At 48.9% G+C, this 18,346-nt stretch overlaps 1 protein-coding gene across 1 annotated transcript in view; it reads right to left on the reverse strand.

The window, feature by feature from the left end:
- TMPRSS4 (transmembrane serine protease 4) overlaps nt 1-17,765 on the reverse strand; it is a 34,086-nt gene extending 16,321 nt beyond the window's left edge. The window contains exons 1-2 of the mRNA XM_077112778.1: nt 17,418-17,765; nt 2,000-2,033 (exon numbers count right to left, since the gene is read on the reverse strand). Coding sequence (XP_076968893.1) covers nt 2,000-2,033; nt 17,418-17,420 — 37 coding nt within the window. The 5' untranslated portion in view covers nt 17,421-17,765. The remainder of the gene's footprint in view (nt 1-1,999; nt 2,034-17,417) is intronic.
- Nucleotides 17,766-18,346: the final 581 nt, after the last annotated feature.

Consider the following 18,346-nt stretch of genomic DNA (forward strand, 5'->3'; position numbering starts at 1 on the left):
TGAGCTATTGTTTGAGCCCCTTAATGAGTTTCCTGTGTCCAGGGACCAATGACTCTACCTCCCAGAGGTTCTCAGAGAGGATCTTCTCTCTCATCATGAAGAGAAGGGTTTTTGTGGTTTATTTTCTCACATCTAACAGTCCCACTGAGCTCTGAACAGTCTCTCTGCCCACCATTGTTCCTTCTTCTACCCCATCCTGCACATGGCTGCTAGACAGAGCTGCCTAAACTATTGCTTCCATCCTGTCACTTGAGTACATACTAGGGCTTCCAATGACTTCTGTATCAAGACCACACTCCTCTCTGGGCTTTCAAAGCCAGTGGGATTTTGCCCTGTTCTCTTTGTAAGATGAGTTTCCCACTACTAGCCATCACTGACTCTAGGTTCCAGATGGGCAGGTTCACTTCCTGGTCCTGGCACAATCTCCAGTAACTCTAATGCTGTTCTCGCCACCACTGATGCCCTCCTTGCTCTCTTCTGTTTATTTGATCATATGTTTATATTTCAGGCCCCCTGCCAATGGTCACCTGACCCAGAAAGCTATCCCTAGCTGCTTGAGTGTCCCCGATCTCGTCTTGATGGCATCTGTAGCAAACTTAACTTGTTTTCTGCTTTGATAGCTCTTGGGTTTATTTAGGCGGTGGAGCACTTGAAAGCCATGGTGCTTCTTGGGGAACACCATGGTCTATTGCTATTTAAATTCCAAAGTCCAAATTGGGCACCGTTCTACTTGCTAAAGATGGCATCACTTGTGGTCATAATAAATGTGTGACCCTGAACCATGAAATAAACTGTTAAAATTAGTGGGATTGGCCATTTCCTTACTTATCCATTCATATTAATTTGTTGTGTGCTCATTTGTTTTGCTGATCCTGTAGGCTAGCAGGCGAAGGTTTAAGAAAACATAATAGAAAATAAGACCCTTACATTTTAGGGGCATCCTATCCACTAACTTTTTATTTCTACGTAAATAGGGGAAACATTACCATTTTCTTTTCTATCATTGGAAACACCTTTGCTTAGCTTGTCCTTCACAACATGGTTAGACCATGAACTTTATGATGGCAAAGATTTTGGCTGCCTTATTTACTGGTATAGCTCAGCACCAGCTCAGGGCCTAGCCTGTGGCAGCGCTCCCATATTTGTTGAATGAATGCGAGCATGAGTAGCTAAATTAATGAGTTGTAGAACCACTGCTCTTGGGACTTTAGGTTTCCTTTTTACCCAGAGATTATGCCACCTACTTGTAGAACGGGTCCCGGAATTTACACGTTGTGTTGGCTTGAAAGGATTTATGTACCCCAGAAAAGCCATGCTTAATCCTAATCCAATCTTATGGAGGCAGCTGTTTCTTTTAAACCCTATTTGACACTGTATGCTAGAGATTTGATTAGATTATCCTCACAGAGATGTAACTCGCCCAGTTGTGGGTATTAGCTTTTGAATAGAGGGAGATGTGACTCTACCCATTCCATATGGGTCTTGATTAGTTTACTGGAATCCTTTAAGAGAGGAAGAGTTTTGGAGAAAGCTTCAGAACAATGAGATAGCTACGAGAACTACCCGAGCCTATGCAGCCAGAGACTTTTGGAGATGAAGAAGGAAAATACCCCTGGGGGGAGCTTCATGAAAGAAGATGCCTGGAGAGAAAGCCCGCACATGTCACCATGTTCACCGTGTGCCTTTCCAATTGAGAGAGAAACCCTGAACTTCATTGGCCTTTCTTGAGTCAAGGTAACCTCTTGATGGTGCCTTGATTTGGGCATTTTTGTAGACTTGCTTTAATTTGGAGATTTTTGCAGCCTTAGAACTGTAAACAGTGCTCAATATATCTATCTGTTGAATGACGGATGGATGGGTGGGTGGATGGATGTCCTCAACAGCACTTAGCACTTGGTGGTGGTGGTAAGGGGCACACAAGAGGGGCTGAATACCCACTTGGCAATTAATCGAAAATCAGAGGCTGAAATAGACAAAGGGAAGCTGGATCTGAGCTTACCGAGGCTGTTCAGGGGTTGATCACTGTCAGTATCCTGTAACAGAAGGAAAAGCAGTCAGACAGTTGTTCAAGCAAAGCTTTGGAGCTGAGGCTGCCTCTCGATTCTTGTCTGTAACCCTTTTCCCTGCTGAATTTAAGTTGCGGGTCTTTGTGATAGCCAAATATCTGGTTAAAAACAAAAAATTCAGTTATGTACCTATTTGACCTGGTACAACTAGTTTTCTAATAGTGGCAACTAATTTACAATTGTGGGAATAGCTGATTGCTGGGTTGTCATGTATATTCTTTTTGTTAATCATCTATTGCTATAGACATTATACTTCTGTCAAAACTTAACCAGATACATCATAAAAGGCCAGTGAGTACATCAACAGCTGCTTATCACTGTTACTCATCTGGCAGATGGAAATTAAACCACAACGAGATATATCTATACAGACATCAGGATGGCTAAAATGAAAAAGACTGACGATACTAAGTCTTGGAGAGGATGTGGAATAACTGGAACACATAAATTTAGACCATACACAGGTATAAACACTTTGGAAGATGCTTTGGCTGAATCTACTGAAGCTAAACAAATGACTAATCTATTTTTCTATTGTCTAGTCATTCTATTCCTAGGATATGCCCAAGAGAAATGAATGCATATATCTAGGTAAAAATCTGCATATGAATGTTCAGAGTAGCTTCATCCATGGCAGTTAGATGTCAGAAAAACCCAATCAATCACTCATAGAGTGGATAAATAAATCATATATTCATATAGTGGAATATAATTCAGGAACAGAAAGAAATGAACAGTATTAAATGCAGTGATGTGTACTTGATGATGAAGGAAAGAAGCCAGACACGAAAGAGTAAACTTCGTATCATTCCATTTATTTGCAAGTTAAGAATAGGCAAAGCTAATTTGTGGTTATAGAAACCAGAACAGTAGTTACCTCTGAGGAGTTGAGGGGATTATTGATTTGGAAGGAGTACAATGGACTTTCTGGAGCGTTGGAAAAATTTATATCTTCATCTGGGTGTGGGTGATGTGGACGTGTAAGTGCATAGCAGTTCATTGAATCGTATGCTTTAGGTGTGAGTACTTTATGGGATGTGTGTTATCCCTACACAAACACAACCAAAGAACCAGCAAAATGCTTTGATATTTCTCAGAGCATGATCTTAGGTCTCCTGTGACAGAGGTACACAAACACACACAAAGGCATTGTCCTCCCCACTCCTCCACCCCTTGTGTGCACCCAGAGCTCACACAGCCACATAGAGCCAGACACACAGAAGCTGTGTGCACACGGGCTCATGCTCAGAGCACACGCACCCCCTTTCTGGTGAGGCAAAGATGAGAGGGAAGATGATGCGAAGGTGCACACTCTAGAACCTCTCCTGCATTCTCTTGTGCTGCCAGAAGCCTTCCTTCTCCTTCTTCCCTTTCCCGGGCTGGCACAGGACCTGGAGTCCATGGGCTTGGGTGAATAGCAAGAGTGGTTAAAGCCTGGGCCTGCCTGTGGTCTGGATCCCCCCCTGGGACCCGCCTGGCCATCACGCTGAGGGTGTGACCAGCTCCCATGGTGGGTGGATATACTGAAGACCCTATTGTACATATCTGGCTGGGAACCCAGTCCCATTTGGGAGCGAGAGAGCCTCTTCTAATCCCAGGGTATGTGTTCCCAATTAGATATGGGGTCTCTGGGTGCTGCCTTCCCTTGTGGCTGAGCACAGAGGACACAGTGGCTTAGAAGATGAGTGCCTTTCTTTTCCTCCCCAACTCGAGTTCTCTGCTGGAGGGGCATGCTGGCACTGTTCTCCAGTGATTTGGCCATGGGTGTGTGCGGCTTGGCAGAAGCAGCCAGGCTCTGGGGTCTCCAGGGCTGAGTAAGAATACAGGTTTTGCCTCTTATTATGTGGTTTGGGCAAAGTATGTAACCTCTATAAGCTTTGGGTTTACTCTTTATGAAATGGGGATAATAACACCTATTTTGAAGTGCTACAGTGAGATATGTGGTGAAAAGTGCCTGGCTCACGCATATGAACTGCCTTCCCTTTTCCTTCCTATCCTCTCTGCTTCCATAGCACTTAGTGCAGGTCTTAATAAGAACAATTCTCCCTTTGGGCTGTCACTGCTTCTGATTGCCCTTTTATCCTCAATGTCCAGTACCAGGCTTTATCTAGTAAAGGCTCAATAAATGCTGCTAAACTGAACTGAACTGAATTCTGCAGCCTGCACTGCCGCTCATTCCCAGCCAGCTCTGCTTCATCAATACCAGGGCCTGGATAGGGGGACTATTTCCACAATGAAGATATGTTGTAGCTACAGAGTCAGTGAATAACAACACCCACTGCAATTCACACACAATTGGCACACAACAGTTTGCAAAGTTCTCTCATCCAGTTTAGTCAATTTAAAAGTGGAAAGGATTGGTACCAATTGTCTGATAACATAATAATTTAATTTAATACGTATTTGTAAAGTGTCTACACTGTACCAGACACTACTCCAAGCGATGGATCCACAGACAAATAAGAAATAATCACAATAGGATGGGATAAATCCTGAAATAAGAGAGGAGAAACCCTGCCCTGGAGAAGTGGGCATCCTGGCAGTGGAGAAACGGCTGTATACAGATAAACCAGGAAAGGTCAGAGAATGTCAGCTCTGTGGTTCTACACTTCCGTGCGGAGGTTAAAGCACGGCGGTAGGAGAGAGTGCCCAGATGGAGGGAGGACCTCTCTTGGGAGGTGACTCCTGAGTTGAGACTTGATTCATAAGAAGATGCCAAAAAAAAAAAAGCAGGAATGAGCTCGGTGTGTTGCGGGGAAAGGGTGGGGATTAGCATGGCTGGAGCGAGGTGAGCGAGAGGGAGACGGTAAGTTGGCAGTGGACAGATTTTGAAGAAAAAAGCAGGAGGCTGTGCCGATGGGTTACATGCTCTTGTGTTTTTAGTTAAATCAGAGAGAGGGTGGCTACTGGGACATGGCAGACTAGAAGAGGGCGGGGTTGAGGGCATTAGGAGTGTCCATTTAGTGGGCCCTGACCTGTCAGGTCATTTTTTCTCCCTGTTCCCACCTGTGCCTGCATATCTGCATTAGTGGAGTAGGTAGGGCGAGTCTCTTTTGTAACTCAGCAAATACTGACTGTATACTTTTGATGAGGCTGGGAGTGTGCTAGAAGCTGAAGCACAGAAGGAACAGAACCAAGCTTTCAGCCTACACTTCGAGGGCCTCGCTTTCCTCATCTCTGAACTGAAATCAGCTTTGGCTAATACATTTTTCAATTTCTATCCACGGAGTAGTGGCTGTACAGAAAAAAATTCCATATGTGCTTGAAAACAAAAGAGAGGAAGTAAAAAACAAACTAAATAAAAAAAATGTAAGCCAGAAATAGAGAAACCAAGACCATCTTATTAATTCCTGTATTACCGGTCCTCCTAAAATGCACGGCATCTAGTGGATCTTTAATAAATATTTTTTGAACGGAAGAACTAACATAAATATCTATGTTTTGGGACTGAGCCAGGTTTTAAGAAGCTGGCCGTGGTATATTTACACAATGGGATATTCTATTGCAGTCAAAACAAATGAACCACAGTGACACAAAATAATACGGATGACATTAGCGATTTGGCTTAAGGGAAAAAGTAAATCCCAGAAGATTACATGTAGCACAGACTCCTTTGCATAAAGCAGCAAGAGAATGATGACCACAGGGTTCTGGGCTTGCCTTGGCAGGGGCGTTCCAGCGCAGCTCCTGACCCGTCCAAGGTGTATCGTCAATATTTGTTGAATTGATAATAAGCAAAAGAAATTTGTCCCATTACCTGAGCAGGGGGATGGGTGTGTGTGTGTGACCCAGAGGGGATCTCATGGTTAGAGGTAGGTTATTGATAAATTCTAGCTTTTGTTTCGGGTGGTGGGTTCATGGAGGCTTATTATGTTGTTAAAACCGACCAACCGACTCACAGGCCAGCTATTTAAAAGTGGGCCTTGTATGGACCAACAATGAAAATCGGTCAGGAACCAAAGACTATGATACTCAGTGCTGTGCACTAGAGGTTCAAAGAGAAAATTTAACAAGTAGCCCCCTGACTGTGCTGGGTGGCTGGAGGGGGTCAAACTCTGGTTCTCACACTGCTCCTATTCAGACCAGAGTGCCGATTCTTTCATTGAGTGGCTTTTCCTTTGTCTTTTTTTGAAGATCTGGTTGACCCCCATGTACTGTGGTGGGTCCCTGTCATGGTCACAGGGTGACAAGTTGAAAGGGTCTCCCTGGTTTTCAGGTGAGGAAACAGAGGCCCACACCAGGGAAGTGTCTTGACCTGGAGCTGATAGATGGAAGGGCGCTCAGAGCTCACCGAAGACCAGCTCTGCTGCCTTCTGCTTGCTGGAGGCATCTCCTGGTATCCCCAACTTGAACCCAGCCCTCGGCCACAGCCGAAACCTGGCCCTGCCCCAGCCAAGGCATCCAAGGCATCGACTTTTCCCTTTTTGCCTGGGGCTGGCTGGCCAAGCCTGTCTGCTCAGTGATTCAGTATGCCCCAGAGCCCTGACTCATGCGCCCAGTCCAGCCGTGTCCTGATAGCACTGCAAGAGAGGCCCAGAAGTGATGCGGTGGGGATGAGGGCTGACCCTGGGGCTACCTGGCATGGAGCACAGCTGTCTGGAGCATCATGGATGAGCAGGAAACCCCAGGCTCCCAGGGCTTAACTAGAGGAGGGGATGAGATGGGGAGGTAGAGGCAGATGGGTGTTACATGACTGAAAAATGCAGGCCAATTGCCTGATTAGCTTGGAGAATCTTCTTTCCCTGCTGGGGCTTTAGTTGCTGGTGGCAGAAGGCATTAATCCAAAACCCGAATGAGCAGAATAATAAACTGTTGCAGTCATTATATAGCTTATCATATGCTTTCGTAAATGTTATCCACTGAATCCTCTGAACAACCCTGAGAAATTATCCTCATTTTAAGAGGAGGAAACCAAGGCTCTGAAAGACAAAGTGGCCACGTTTGGCCCCGGAGCCGGTGAATATCAAATCTAGTTTTTGGAGCCAGGCTTTTGGCCTTGAGGGGTTGTTGTTTTCATTTCCTCACAGTTTCAAGGGCCCATTTGGGGAGGGTCATTAGCTGGTGACAGGTACTTTTGTTCCTCTACTCCCCTGTAATGCAATTCAGTTGTATGTAATTAGCATGTAATTAACGTGCAGCAATTCCCTCCCACCACCTTACCCCTCGCCCCCAGCATCTCCTTGGCACTTCCTTCCTTCCCTGCACTCTGAGGGTGGAACGATGGCTCTGCTCATTCCCGGCTCTGCCAAATTGTCTGATCTGGGGTAAGACGTCTTCTTGCATGGAGTATGAAGAGAAAAGAGCCCACTTCAGTGCTTGGCACCCTTAGCCCCAGGGTCAGCCCTGGGGGGTTTTAATTGATCTTAGTTCCCCTTCTTCCCTCACTTCTGTTAGGCTGCACCCTTCTCACCTGCTTTTTCCTTCATTTGCCAGTTTCCCCAGCCCCTGCTGTGCTTTGGATCCAGGAGAAACTGTTAGTTGGGCTTAGCTCAGCTCCACCTGCAAATGAACATCTCAGGGTCCTCTTCCAGCTTAGAGACGATGAACCCACACACAAGGTACCTCTTGTTTTTCAACAGGGGTCAAGACTAGATGTGCTGCAGAGAAGCCACAGAGAACCAGCCTGGGGAGTATGAGTTCTCATCTCGCCTTGTCTTCTGACTTGCTCTGTGGCCTTGGGCACACCCCTTAACCTCTCTGAGCCTCCATGTTCCTGCACATAATTGGGAACCTTCTTCAGAAGAAGGCAAAGCAGGTAGAAGGGTTATCAACCACACAGCAAGATGGGCGACTTCGCCACCAGGCTAATAATGAGACAAAGAAGAGGTGGCATCTCACAGAGGCCAAAGGAATAGAAAAAAGCTGCGCCAGCTCTTTTGTCTGCTTTCCTTGCCAAGCAGCCGGCTCCTGGGGCCTTATTTCTCTCTTCCTCTCTGCGATGCTGATTCTGCATTTCCTTGCTCTGGAAAGAAGTCAGGATGAATGGAGCTGGGATGGCTGGGGTGTGGAAGGAGGGAGAAAAATGGGGGCACACAAAATGGGGCTTTCTGGCTCTGCTTTGATCTGTGGCAGCTTCTGGCTCCCTTGGGGGTCATGGCCTCAAGAGGAAAATCCTAGAGCAAGAGATGCTGCTGTTGCTAGGTGATGGGGTAAGCAGATCCTTTGTGGCTCTGGCAGGTGGCAGCTAGTTTGCTGAGGCTGGTGGCAAGGCAGTGGGTGAAGACCCAGGGGAGGGGGTGGGGAAAGTTCTCTGGGTGAGCCAGGAGAGCCCGAGACGGCTCACAACCACTTTGCAGAGTGGGGCCCAGCCACGGGCCAGCTCAGGTGTTCGGGGGCTGCTCTCAGGGGGCTTCGCTCTGCTCTCTCATCCCTGACCTCACAAACGTCCGCTTCCCCCAACCCAGCTCAAGCAGCGGCGTCCTCTCCACCTGCAGCAGGGACAGGGCTGTTTGATGCCTTTGCTAGACCCGAGCCAGGAGTGTCTCTCTGGGGAGCCTCAGCCATGACAGGTAAGGTGGGAGAGGGTCCTGGTTGGGGCAGTGGGGTGGGGGAGGAGCACGGGAGAGTTTCCTGAGATGGGCCTGGCTTTGAGGCAGTGGCCTGAAGCACATGGAAGTTTTTTTGGAGACGACAGAATCTTGCTGCCCTCTACGTGTCCTCTGAGCCATGACCCTGTCTCTGGGCAGATCCACCTGCTGCCTGGACCCCGCAGAGATGGGCCTCTGAGTGCTCACAAGGAAAAGAATCAGAAAGCCTTCTCCGCACCTCTGCCCTGGGCTTAGGCATCCTTACAGGCTTTCCCTTAGGTCAAACCTCGCTGGGGCTGCTGCATTAGAAACCATTTTGCCCGGTTCTAAGCCACATAGGTGCTGACCTGTTGGCGATTTGAGCTGAGCACCTGCCCCCAGGCCGCACATAATGGCTCCAGGGCAGGGCCTGGGGCCTGCGGGGGGTGACGGGTGGCTGCCATTTTCCTGCTGCCAGCCTACTGTTCAGCTGCTTTCCTTGAAGAATCCGCCTTTGTGTTCTTGGGCAGCTCTCCACTCTGTTTAGGAAACTATGGTTGCTACATGACTGGGGAAACTGAGGCACAGAGCGGTTATGCTGTCCCTTCCCAGGCCACATGGTAGGACACTGTTTAGGGTGGGAGAGGCACTCGTGCATGCCGCTTGGGTTGAAATGAACCGAAGGAAAACTGGGTTCCCCCTTGGAGGGCCCCTGCCTCCTGGAGATGCTGTCAACCGTAGCCCTTATGAATCCGTCCGAGATCCTTCTTTTGTCCCAGTAGAAACAGGCTGTTCTCTGCCTTTCTGGGCTTCCTAGAATCATACTTTGTTCAGCTTCCATTTTGCCCCAGGTTGACAGGTCCGTCAGAGCCCACCTTCCCTTCCCGTAGTGTTTGACGCGGAGGTGCCCTCACCTGTGTGTACCTGAGAGCAATGCCTGCTCAACGGCGGGGGTGGGGGTGGTGGGGGAGGGCGGGAAGTGAGAGATTTGTTAGTTCCCGCCTGACAGGGACCCTTAGGGGTTTGCTGATGGGAATGGCGGATTGATCTAAAGCTTACAGGGGTCCCTGACACATGGTAATTTCCTTGGGCCCACAGAGGAACATCCTGACATCTATAATAGAATTCCATAAAGTTTATATCATTTTTGAAAAATCATACTCCATTGTGCTTGTCCTGAAATGTTCCTTATATGTTAGGGGGTGGGAAGTGGTGGGCCAGAAAAGGGACTTTGGTGTTTTAAAGCCTTGTTCCACTGTTCCCTTGTTGAGTAATCTTGGCACCTCACTTAATATCCCCTGTACCCAGTTTCCACCTTGGGACCGTGGTGGGGATAAAACTGATGTCACAAGGTGATGGTGAGAAAGGTTCTGCTAGGTCCGCCATCTGCAAGGTACCATGTATCGTTTCAAGCTCACAGGGGTCCCATCTGGGCCCTCCCTATTTGACAGGTTGGTCTTTAAGGGGGTCTTAGCTCTTGGGGTGCTCTGGTCAGCAGGGGCTTCTCCCTGACCCTGCTTCCCCTGAGCTCTGAGTCAGGAAACTGGCCTGAATCCATCTCTGTCCCTAATTGATCTTGTGGCCCTGAGTCTTAATTTTTCTGAGCCTCGGTTTTCTCCTCTGAAAAATGGGGAGAACGTGATGTTCTTCCTAGGGTTGTTGTGAGGATCGAGTGAGATGATATGTGTGGCACCTGACTTGGCATTTGCATATAGAGGAGTTTAGTAAGTGGTAATTAGTCCCCTCCATCCCGACTACCCTGGAAGCTTGGGGAGCAGAGTGCAGTGTCCCAGGAGGCTCCTCACGGGCAGGACTGAGCACTGGCACTTGTTCTGGATGTGCCGATGATGACTGGCCCCTGGCCTGGTTCCTCTATCTCTTTCCTGTGAGCTCTGAACTCATGTCTTACAAATAGCGCTTCAGTGACTTCTTTGCATTTGCATAACCTGAAGCCCTTTGACCACTTTCCTCCCCATTCACATGACTTGGGAGATTTTTTCCTTGCTGGGCTGCCATACTAGGAAAGGGTGCATCTTGGGATCTTGTACCCTTGGGTCTGACTCCTACTTCTGTTGCCTAGGCAAGTTATGTAATCACTTGGAACATTAATTTCTTTTGTGTGGTATGTGTGTGTGTGTGTGAAAGATGCAATGACATCTTCCTCCTAATGAGACTAAAATATACATAGCATATAGCACATGCCTTGGCACATAGCAAGAGTTCAATAAATGTTGGCTGTACCTCTACTCCTGTGATTAAAATACAATTATCATTACCATTACTTCTCCGTTCAGTCAGACACAGTTCTGGGGGCCGGGGATACAGTGTGAACAAAAGAGGCAAGTCCTTGAGCCCATAGAGCTTATACTCTATTATTGCTATTAATAATTAATAACAATATTAACAGAGAACCTGGCAAGTGCTTGACATAGTAGATACTCAAAATTGTTAATTATTAATGGGAGAGAGCCTAGCGGGGGGCTTGGCATGCATGTAATAAGGGGCTGAACAAATGGTAGCTATTTTTATTCCTTCTCTAGCCTCGGTTCAGAAGGGGGATTAATGGACTAAAGTCCTGCCAGGCGAGAGTGACCAGGGCATTTAGGGGATCTGAAATGATGGTATGTGAGAGGGCAGAGGGCACAGGCCAGCGAAGGAGGGACTTGGGGTGGCACGAATGTGGACCTTGAAAATGTGTAGGTGCAAAAGACTGATCCTGAGGACAGACGGTGTGGGGGGAGTTACGGAAAGACTCTTCTCTTGGCAAAGGGGAGGTTGTTTTAAGCAATTCGCTTCCTTGGAAAGGAAGGGATTGCTGAGCACATGAGAGGTCCATACTCTGGAAGGTGAATGACTTGAAGCTGGATTGTGAGGGTCCCAGGCAAGGCCAGATCAGGGCTCCGGGGCCCCTTGGGGAGTTGGGGGGCCCCTCAGTGGGCAGACAAAGGAAGGAGGGGCAAAGAGTAGGCGGAAGTCCATAGACCTTTCAACCACTGTGGCTATTTTCCTCTGTTTTCCATATGGAGTTTCTACTTTAGATTTCAGTGGGGCAAAGGGCTCTGATGCCGAAACAAATTGGGGTGGGGGTGACCCCACTCATCTAGAAGATCTTTAAGACCCTTTCCTAAGGGCCTAAGATTCGGAAAAACTTGCTGTTAACCTGGATTTTCTGTCGTCTCTTCCCACAAATAAGACTAGCCCTGGGGCTGATGGATTCAGTACTTTCCCTCTGCAAATCTATTTTCTATCCTTAATGAATCTAATGGTAACTTGTTCTGTCTCCTAAGCAACACTGAGTGCGAAACTTAATCTTAGTTCTTCTTGAAGGTCTCAGTTATTTATGCCCACTGGTTTCCCTTCATCCATGTGCTGTTTCCTCCATAGTGACCTGCAGTAGCTTAGTGAGGGACAGCGTCTCCTTGGAAAATGACATCATCGTTTCTCCTCTCAGTTATGCCAGTCGAAGCCGTCTCCACTCAACGGACACTTTATTACAAAATCCGTCAGCCTCCTGGTTCTGCAGTTTCCAGGGCAACTGCCTGAGCTGGCCTTTTGGGTCCACAGCCTTGAGAAGGATGGTGTACGGGGTTAAGTAGTGTCTCCCCCAAATTTATGTCCATCCAGAACCTCAGAGTGTGACCTTGTTCGGAAATAGGCTATTTGCACATGCAATTAGTTAAGTGAAAATGAGGTAATTCTAGATGAGGGTGGGCCCTAAATCTACTATGACTGGTGTCCTTATAAGGAGAGGGACAGCCGAACCCAGAGAGACAGAGACAGAGGGGAGAGGGCCAACTGAAGAGGGAGGTAGAGTTTGGAATGATACAGCCACAAGTCAAGGAACTCCAAGGAACCGGAAGCTGGAAGAAGCAAGAAAGGAGCCTCTCCTCAAGGCTTTGGAGGGAGTTTGGCCCTGCTGACAGATTGATTTAAGACTTTTGGCCTCTAGGAACTGTGAGCGAATACATTTCTGTTGTTTTAAGCCATGCAGGTTGTGGTTATTTGTTATGGTGGTCCAGGAAACTAGTACAGAAGGTATAATGGGAAAAGTATAGAACTTGATATTGTAGCCCCAGGCTTTGGAGCCTTCTTGACTGTCACTCAACATCTTTGAGGCTTGTCTTCCTCACCTCCAGAATGAGAATTACATATCTTGGAGAGCTGATGTGAGGTCCAGCGAGAGATTCTGAATGTAAGTAAATGTTCTCAAGCCACAAAAGACGGCACTCATGTTAGGTAGGAGACTAGAGGCTGCGGCTGCTCTTACTCCCTCTAAGACCACTGGCGACTCCTGGTTTTGACAGGGCCTTCCAACAGCCTGGAGGACCCTCTACCCTGGGGCCTGGAGATAGGACCACCTAGGACAGCCCCAGTGGCAGGAGGGGAGAGGGATGAAGGGGAGCAGAGCTAACCTCAGCTTTAGTTGCCCCCTTCTTGTTGACATGAGTGGGCAAACGAGAGCCCTTCCATGCCTGTGGTGGGGGAAGCAGGGATTTTACCCTGTGTTTCTTCCATCTGTGGAGCATATCCACTTTTTTGAGGGCTTAAGTTTTCACATCTTCTCTAAGCTTTCACGGTGCCCTGCCGGTGCCTAGCACATTGCAGATGGTCAGGGGAAATGTGCTGAATGGACAAATGCATATTGCAAAGGTAGAGATTGAGGTGGCAGGAAATGCCTAAAGCCTGGCTCAGTTCAGCCACACCACTGGGTAAAACCCAGACAGACCTCTCACTGTACAAGGTATTTCGCTACAGAAGACACTGCAGTTACCTCTGGATGGGTGCCCATCTTAGTCTCTTGTCTCTTTCTCAAGTATTCCTTTCACCTGCTACCCCATGAGCATTTCTGGCTGTGTATAGAGTATGCTGGGAAGTTGGAAGGTGTTCTGGGGACGAGTGGGTAGGGGAGGGCGGAAGAGAGAGAAGTTGTGGTTTTGAGTCTTGTTTGCAGTTTCTCTGCTGCAATCATGGTGATTAGAACAAGAGGCTGGGAAGTGGAGAGAAGCACGTCACAGGGGGATTGCCACACTCAGACTCTGCCTTCCTATCACTGGGGTTTCCAGGCAGGCCCAGGCCTGTCCTGCCCTAGCCTGCACCCCTCTCAGTCCCTTCTAAGATCAAAACAACTTGGTGACATCTCTGTTAGAATCTGGCACGTTTTCCAATTAGAGACTTGGCTCACCTTGTTTTCAGTGTCTATGCTATATCAGCTGGCTGGTGATAGGGGCTTGGTCTTTGATAATTTATCTGTCATTCATTCATAAACATTTATCAAATGCCTATTCTGTGCCAGGCCCTATGCTAGGTTTGGGGTTAAAAGATGAGAGACACACAAGTTTTGCCCTCAAGAGACTCACAGTCTGGTGGGAATGGGTTTCTAAAGCAATGTGGCAGATGAACACATTTTAGATTTTTGGGAATTCACTGTCTTGGGGAATCGTTGCTTGGGAACTTGAATTGTTGCTTTTTTTTTTGAGGCTGATGTTTTTATCTGAGTCAGCAGGAAGGCTGAGGGGAGAAGAGGTGCCTGGGAAATCTGAGCAGCCCATAAAGATTTTCCAGGCCTGAGAACATTTGTCTCTTGGTGTCCTGGGTTGGTTCTGGGGCTTTGGGAAACTGGCCCAGAGTTCCTGAACCCTGTGTTTTGTTGTTTTTCCTCATCTCTCCTCCTACCCCTCTTTTGCCCTGGATTTTTATCTCCTCCTTTCCCACATTTAGCTCCTCAGATTCTCTTGGGCTCTGAAATGCAGGCAGCATAGGGAGTGAAAGGTATTTGCTGCTGGTGGATACTGGTGTTACCAGCTGAACTGAGGGAAGCCTGAGGGAAAGAGGGGCATGGGCGGCATGGAGGAGGCCTGGCTTCTACACCGGTGCTCCATATTAGCAGCCAGGCATGGAGCTCATCCTCATGGTCAGGAGGGAGGAGCCCCGGGAGATGGAAGAGAGCCTGAGGATGCTGTTTCTACTTTGTGTATGCTGTTCTCTCTGCCTGGAATGCCTACCTCCCACCCTGTACCTGGCATGGAGCAGGCATGCAGCACATTTGTGGCATGCATGAACAGAGTTGGACACCTGCCGTCTTACCTGGTGCAAAGTATGGGAGGTGGCTCAGCTGAGCCCTGACAGCTGCTGGGGTCTTCTCTGGCTCTGCTGAGCTCCGAGGTACAGCTGGGACCCTGAATCTGAGCTTAATGTAGGGAGCCAGCATGACCCATCCAAGGGTTCAGGCCTCAGAGTTGTCCCCTTCTTCTCCCTGTGCCCTTTCTCCAGCCACAACACACTACCTCTTTGTCCCCAATGCTGCCCACACTGTCTTGCTTTGTACATGCAGTTCCCTCTAGCTAGGACACCCTTCTGCCTTCTCTGCCTGGAGAGAACCAAGTCTCACTCTTCAAGGTCGAGCCCAAATACTCGTTCTTCTGTACAACATCTCAACCACCCTAGAGAGAATTTACTTCCTTTGTTTCTTCAGGAGTGACTAGCACTCCCACTGCTGTTGTGCTTGCCACACTCTCTCAGGATTGTTTGCCTAAGGAGTTGTTTTGCCTCTGGATTTTGCGTGCCTCTGCAGTGGCATCTAGGCACTGTGCCCTTTTGTCCCCACCTTCCCCTTTCGTCTTAGAGCCTGGCCAAATGCAGTTGCCCATGAAATGGTGGCCAGATGAGCTTAGTAACAGTTGGAGCTCTGAGACAGCAGGCTAAATCTAGCCCCTCCTTCACCTGTCTTGTCTCCTAGGTCCCTCTGCTGCCCACCTCAGAGCCAGGGTGGTGCCACCAAGGTTAAGTGGGTTGCTGGGTTCTCTGCTTCAGTCTGAGGGGCCCACACACGCTCCCAGCTGTCAGCACGCCAGCCTGCCCTTTTGCCGCATGTAGGGAGCCAGCTTAGTAACCCTAGCCAACCCTCTTTGGTCTATACTGGCCTGGAAAGGAAGAGAGCGGGGAGGAGGGAAGGACAGCTTCCTCCAGGGTAGCTGAAAGGTCAGGATTGACCTCTGGAGTTAACATTCTAGATTTGGGGTTCTTGGTGTGTATGGGGTGCTTTCTGGGCAGCCATGATGAGCATGGCTCACACAGGCCCCCTGGCTGCCCTCCAGGGCTCAGCTGTGGCTAGATATCAAAGGACACTTTGCCAGCAGGGCACATCCATTCCTGCTCTCAGGGGGCACACCCAGTTGAATGGGTTCAAGAGAGAGCCCTTGAGAAGCTCTCTGTCCCAGGGAGGGGCATGTGGGGGTGGAGGTGGCTGGGAGGGGCAGGGACACAGGTGCCGAGCCCAGGCATGACTTGTCCATCCTCTCCCCAGGGCTGGGAGCTGCGGTTCTCCCTTTAGAGGGAAATGGCAGGGCCATTAGGCACTTGTGGCTTAATGGCTAGCTTAAGGGCGTGATGCTTCTGGATCCTGCTCTGGATCCTGGCTGCTGCTTTGCCTTTGGGGCCTGGAACTGGCCTCTCCAATGCAGGTGCCCACGTGCCCTCTCTCACTCCTAGAGCAACACCTGCTTCCTCCCCGGGGGGTGAGTGGGTCAGCGCTGGCTGTGCACCCACCTGTCATTCACTGGATGCATTGTTCTTTAGTCATTAGTCTTGTTTGTTTGGGCTTCCTGGTTGGTAGAGGCTATTGTAGCCCATTTGATCTGTCCCTTTTCATGCGAACCCTGTGTGTGTGCGTGGAAGGTGGGTGGTTAGTATTATTTCCATTTACAGAGGAAGAAAAGAAGTATCAGAAAGAGTAAAGCTACCTGCTCAAGATAGCACAGCTAGAAAGGGAGCCAGACATTTAAACTTCTGCTTCTACAGTGAGGGCGCCAGTCATTTGTCCTCCCAGATCACTGCCTCAGGTGGTGCCCCAGGTTTCCTCGGTGCCACCAGAAGCAGCCCCCAGCTAGGAAGACTGGAGTAGGCTTCCGCTCCTCTCCTGAGGCCCCAGCGCCTCAGCACACAGGCTGAGCTTCCGTGCCACTTCCATGCATGGAGAAGAAGGGAGCTGGTGCTCTATTCCTGGCTCCATCCCAGCATACAGCAGGCAATTCCTCTTTCATTTATGACCCTAGCATATGACCCTAGAATTGGGGCTAGAGTTTTGCTTGAATGTTTTCAGAGAAGAGTCAGGGGAAGTGCTGAGGCTGAGAGTCAGGAGATTAAAGAGCCTCTGCAGATGGCCTCTTTTCCCCTTGGACAGAAAACTTGTTGGGCATCCACACCATCTGAGCTGAGGACTGGAGATGGAAGACTCCCTGGGTTCCACCTCAGACCTGGCTATTATCTCACCCTCAGTTGTCCTCCCTGAAAGACGGGGTTGATTCTCTTTGCCCCAAGATGGTGAAGGTGGAGGAGGAGGAAGCGAGAGGGTGAAGGACTCAAAAAAGAGACCAAGTAGAGGATCTCCACAAACACCCAGACTGTTTTGAAGCATCTCTCTACCGTTTTATTTAAAATAAAAAGGAGCCAGTTTTCCCAGGGAGGTGGCAGAAGACGATTTTGATGTCAAAACAGTTTCTTGCTCTTAGAAAGAATAGTGCCAACCTGCAGCCAACAGGCAGGAGGCCTTGGGCCAAAGAGCACATAGAATTTAGGAAGGAGTAGTCAGAAAGGACCAGCCCTTGCATTTGGTGGGCTGATCCCAAGACTGTTGGCAATGGAGTGGGAGAGGAGGGCAGGTGGAGACTGAGATGCCAAAAGTCCTGGGATGTGGGGGTAACCTGAGTGTGCTCTCCTTTTTAACCTGGAGGGTGCTACAGAATTGTCAGCTGATGGTCTCTCAGGCTACTTGAAGGAAGGCCCAGCCAGGAGCCCTTGTTGGGGAGACCCACCCTTCCCAGTATTAAGAGCAGAGGTCTGCACTCACCATGCTGGTTCTGCGATCTTTCCGATTTCCAGACAGCCTGGAGTTGAGCTTGGCAGCTCGTCAGGAGAAGGGTGCCCGGTGTGGTCCCTAGCCGGCCAGGGGGTTGGTAATGCCTGGGGAGCCCTGGCTGGAGCAGGGCTACATGCAAGGCAGGCCTTGGTCCCTCGTGTCCAGCATCCCTGTACTCTAGTGAGCTGGCTGCCTCCCACCACTGTATTCCAGGATTGATTTGGGTACTGTGGGGCTGGTCGATTAAAACAACCCTACAGGTGAAGTTGCCAAACTGGAATACTTATGTGTCTTGTAAACCGACACCCATCTTAGGGGCTGGAACACCTGGAGTCATTCATAGGCCCTTCGGCCTCAGAACAGGTGACACACCTAAGATGTTGCAAAAGCCTTCCCGCCTGAATGATTTCCACCCAATCGGTGCTGGCCCAGGGTGTTGTCAGAGGCATTCTGTCTCTCTCTCTTCTATTTGCATGACCTCTCACTGCAGGTGATTGCTTTTGTTTGGGGTTGTGGGAAGTTGGGGGAGTTTGGGGGTTGGGATGCAGGGTTTACTGCTCAGTGGAATGGAATTGCTGTCAGTGTGGATTGACGATTGAAAAGTCCATGGAGAAGGAAAAGATTTCCTTTAAAAGATGGTACCCCAGAAGTGAAGCTGTCTGCATAGGGCTAATAATATTCAATGTATTAGACAGTGTCCATTTTAGTGCTTGATATTCACCAGTTGCTGAATATTTTTAATCTCACCCTTGGTCCTGTGTCTTGGACCCGAATGTCCTCTCCTTATGTGACATCCTGTCACATCCTGAGGATGGATCCCAGAACCATCAACCTAGAGGGACTTGAATCACAGTCCACTCCCATCCCTCCATTTTGTGGATGAGGAAACTGAACGCCAGAGAGACAAAGTCAATTACCCA

This window comes from Tamandua tetradactyla, chromosome 8, assembly GCF_023851605.1.
Source record: "Tamandua tetradactyla isolate mTamTet1 chromosome 8, mTamTet1.pri, whole genome shotgun sequence".
In the NCBI taxonomy this organism is placed as follows: domain Eukaryota; kingdom Metazoa; phylum Chordata; class Mammalia; order Pilosa; family Myrmecophagidae; genus Tamandua; species Tamandua tetradactyla.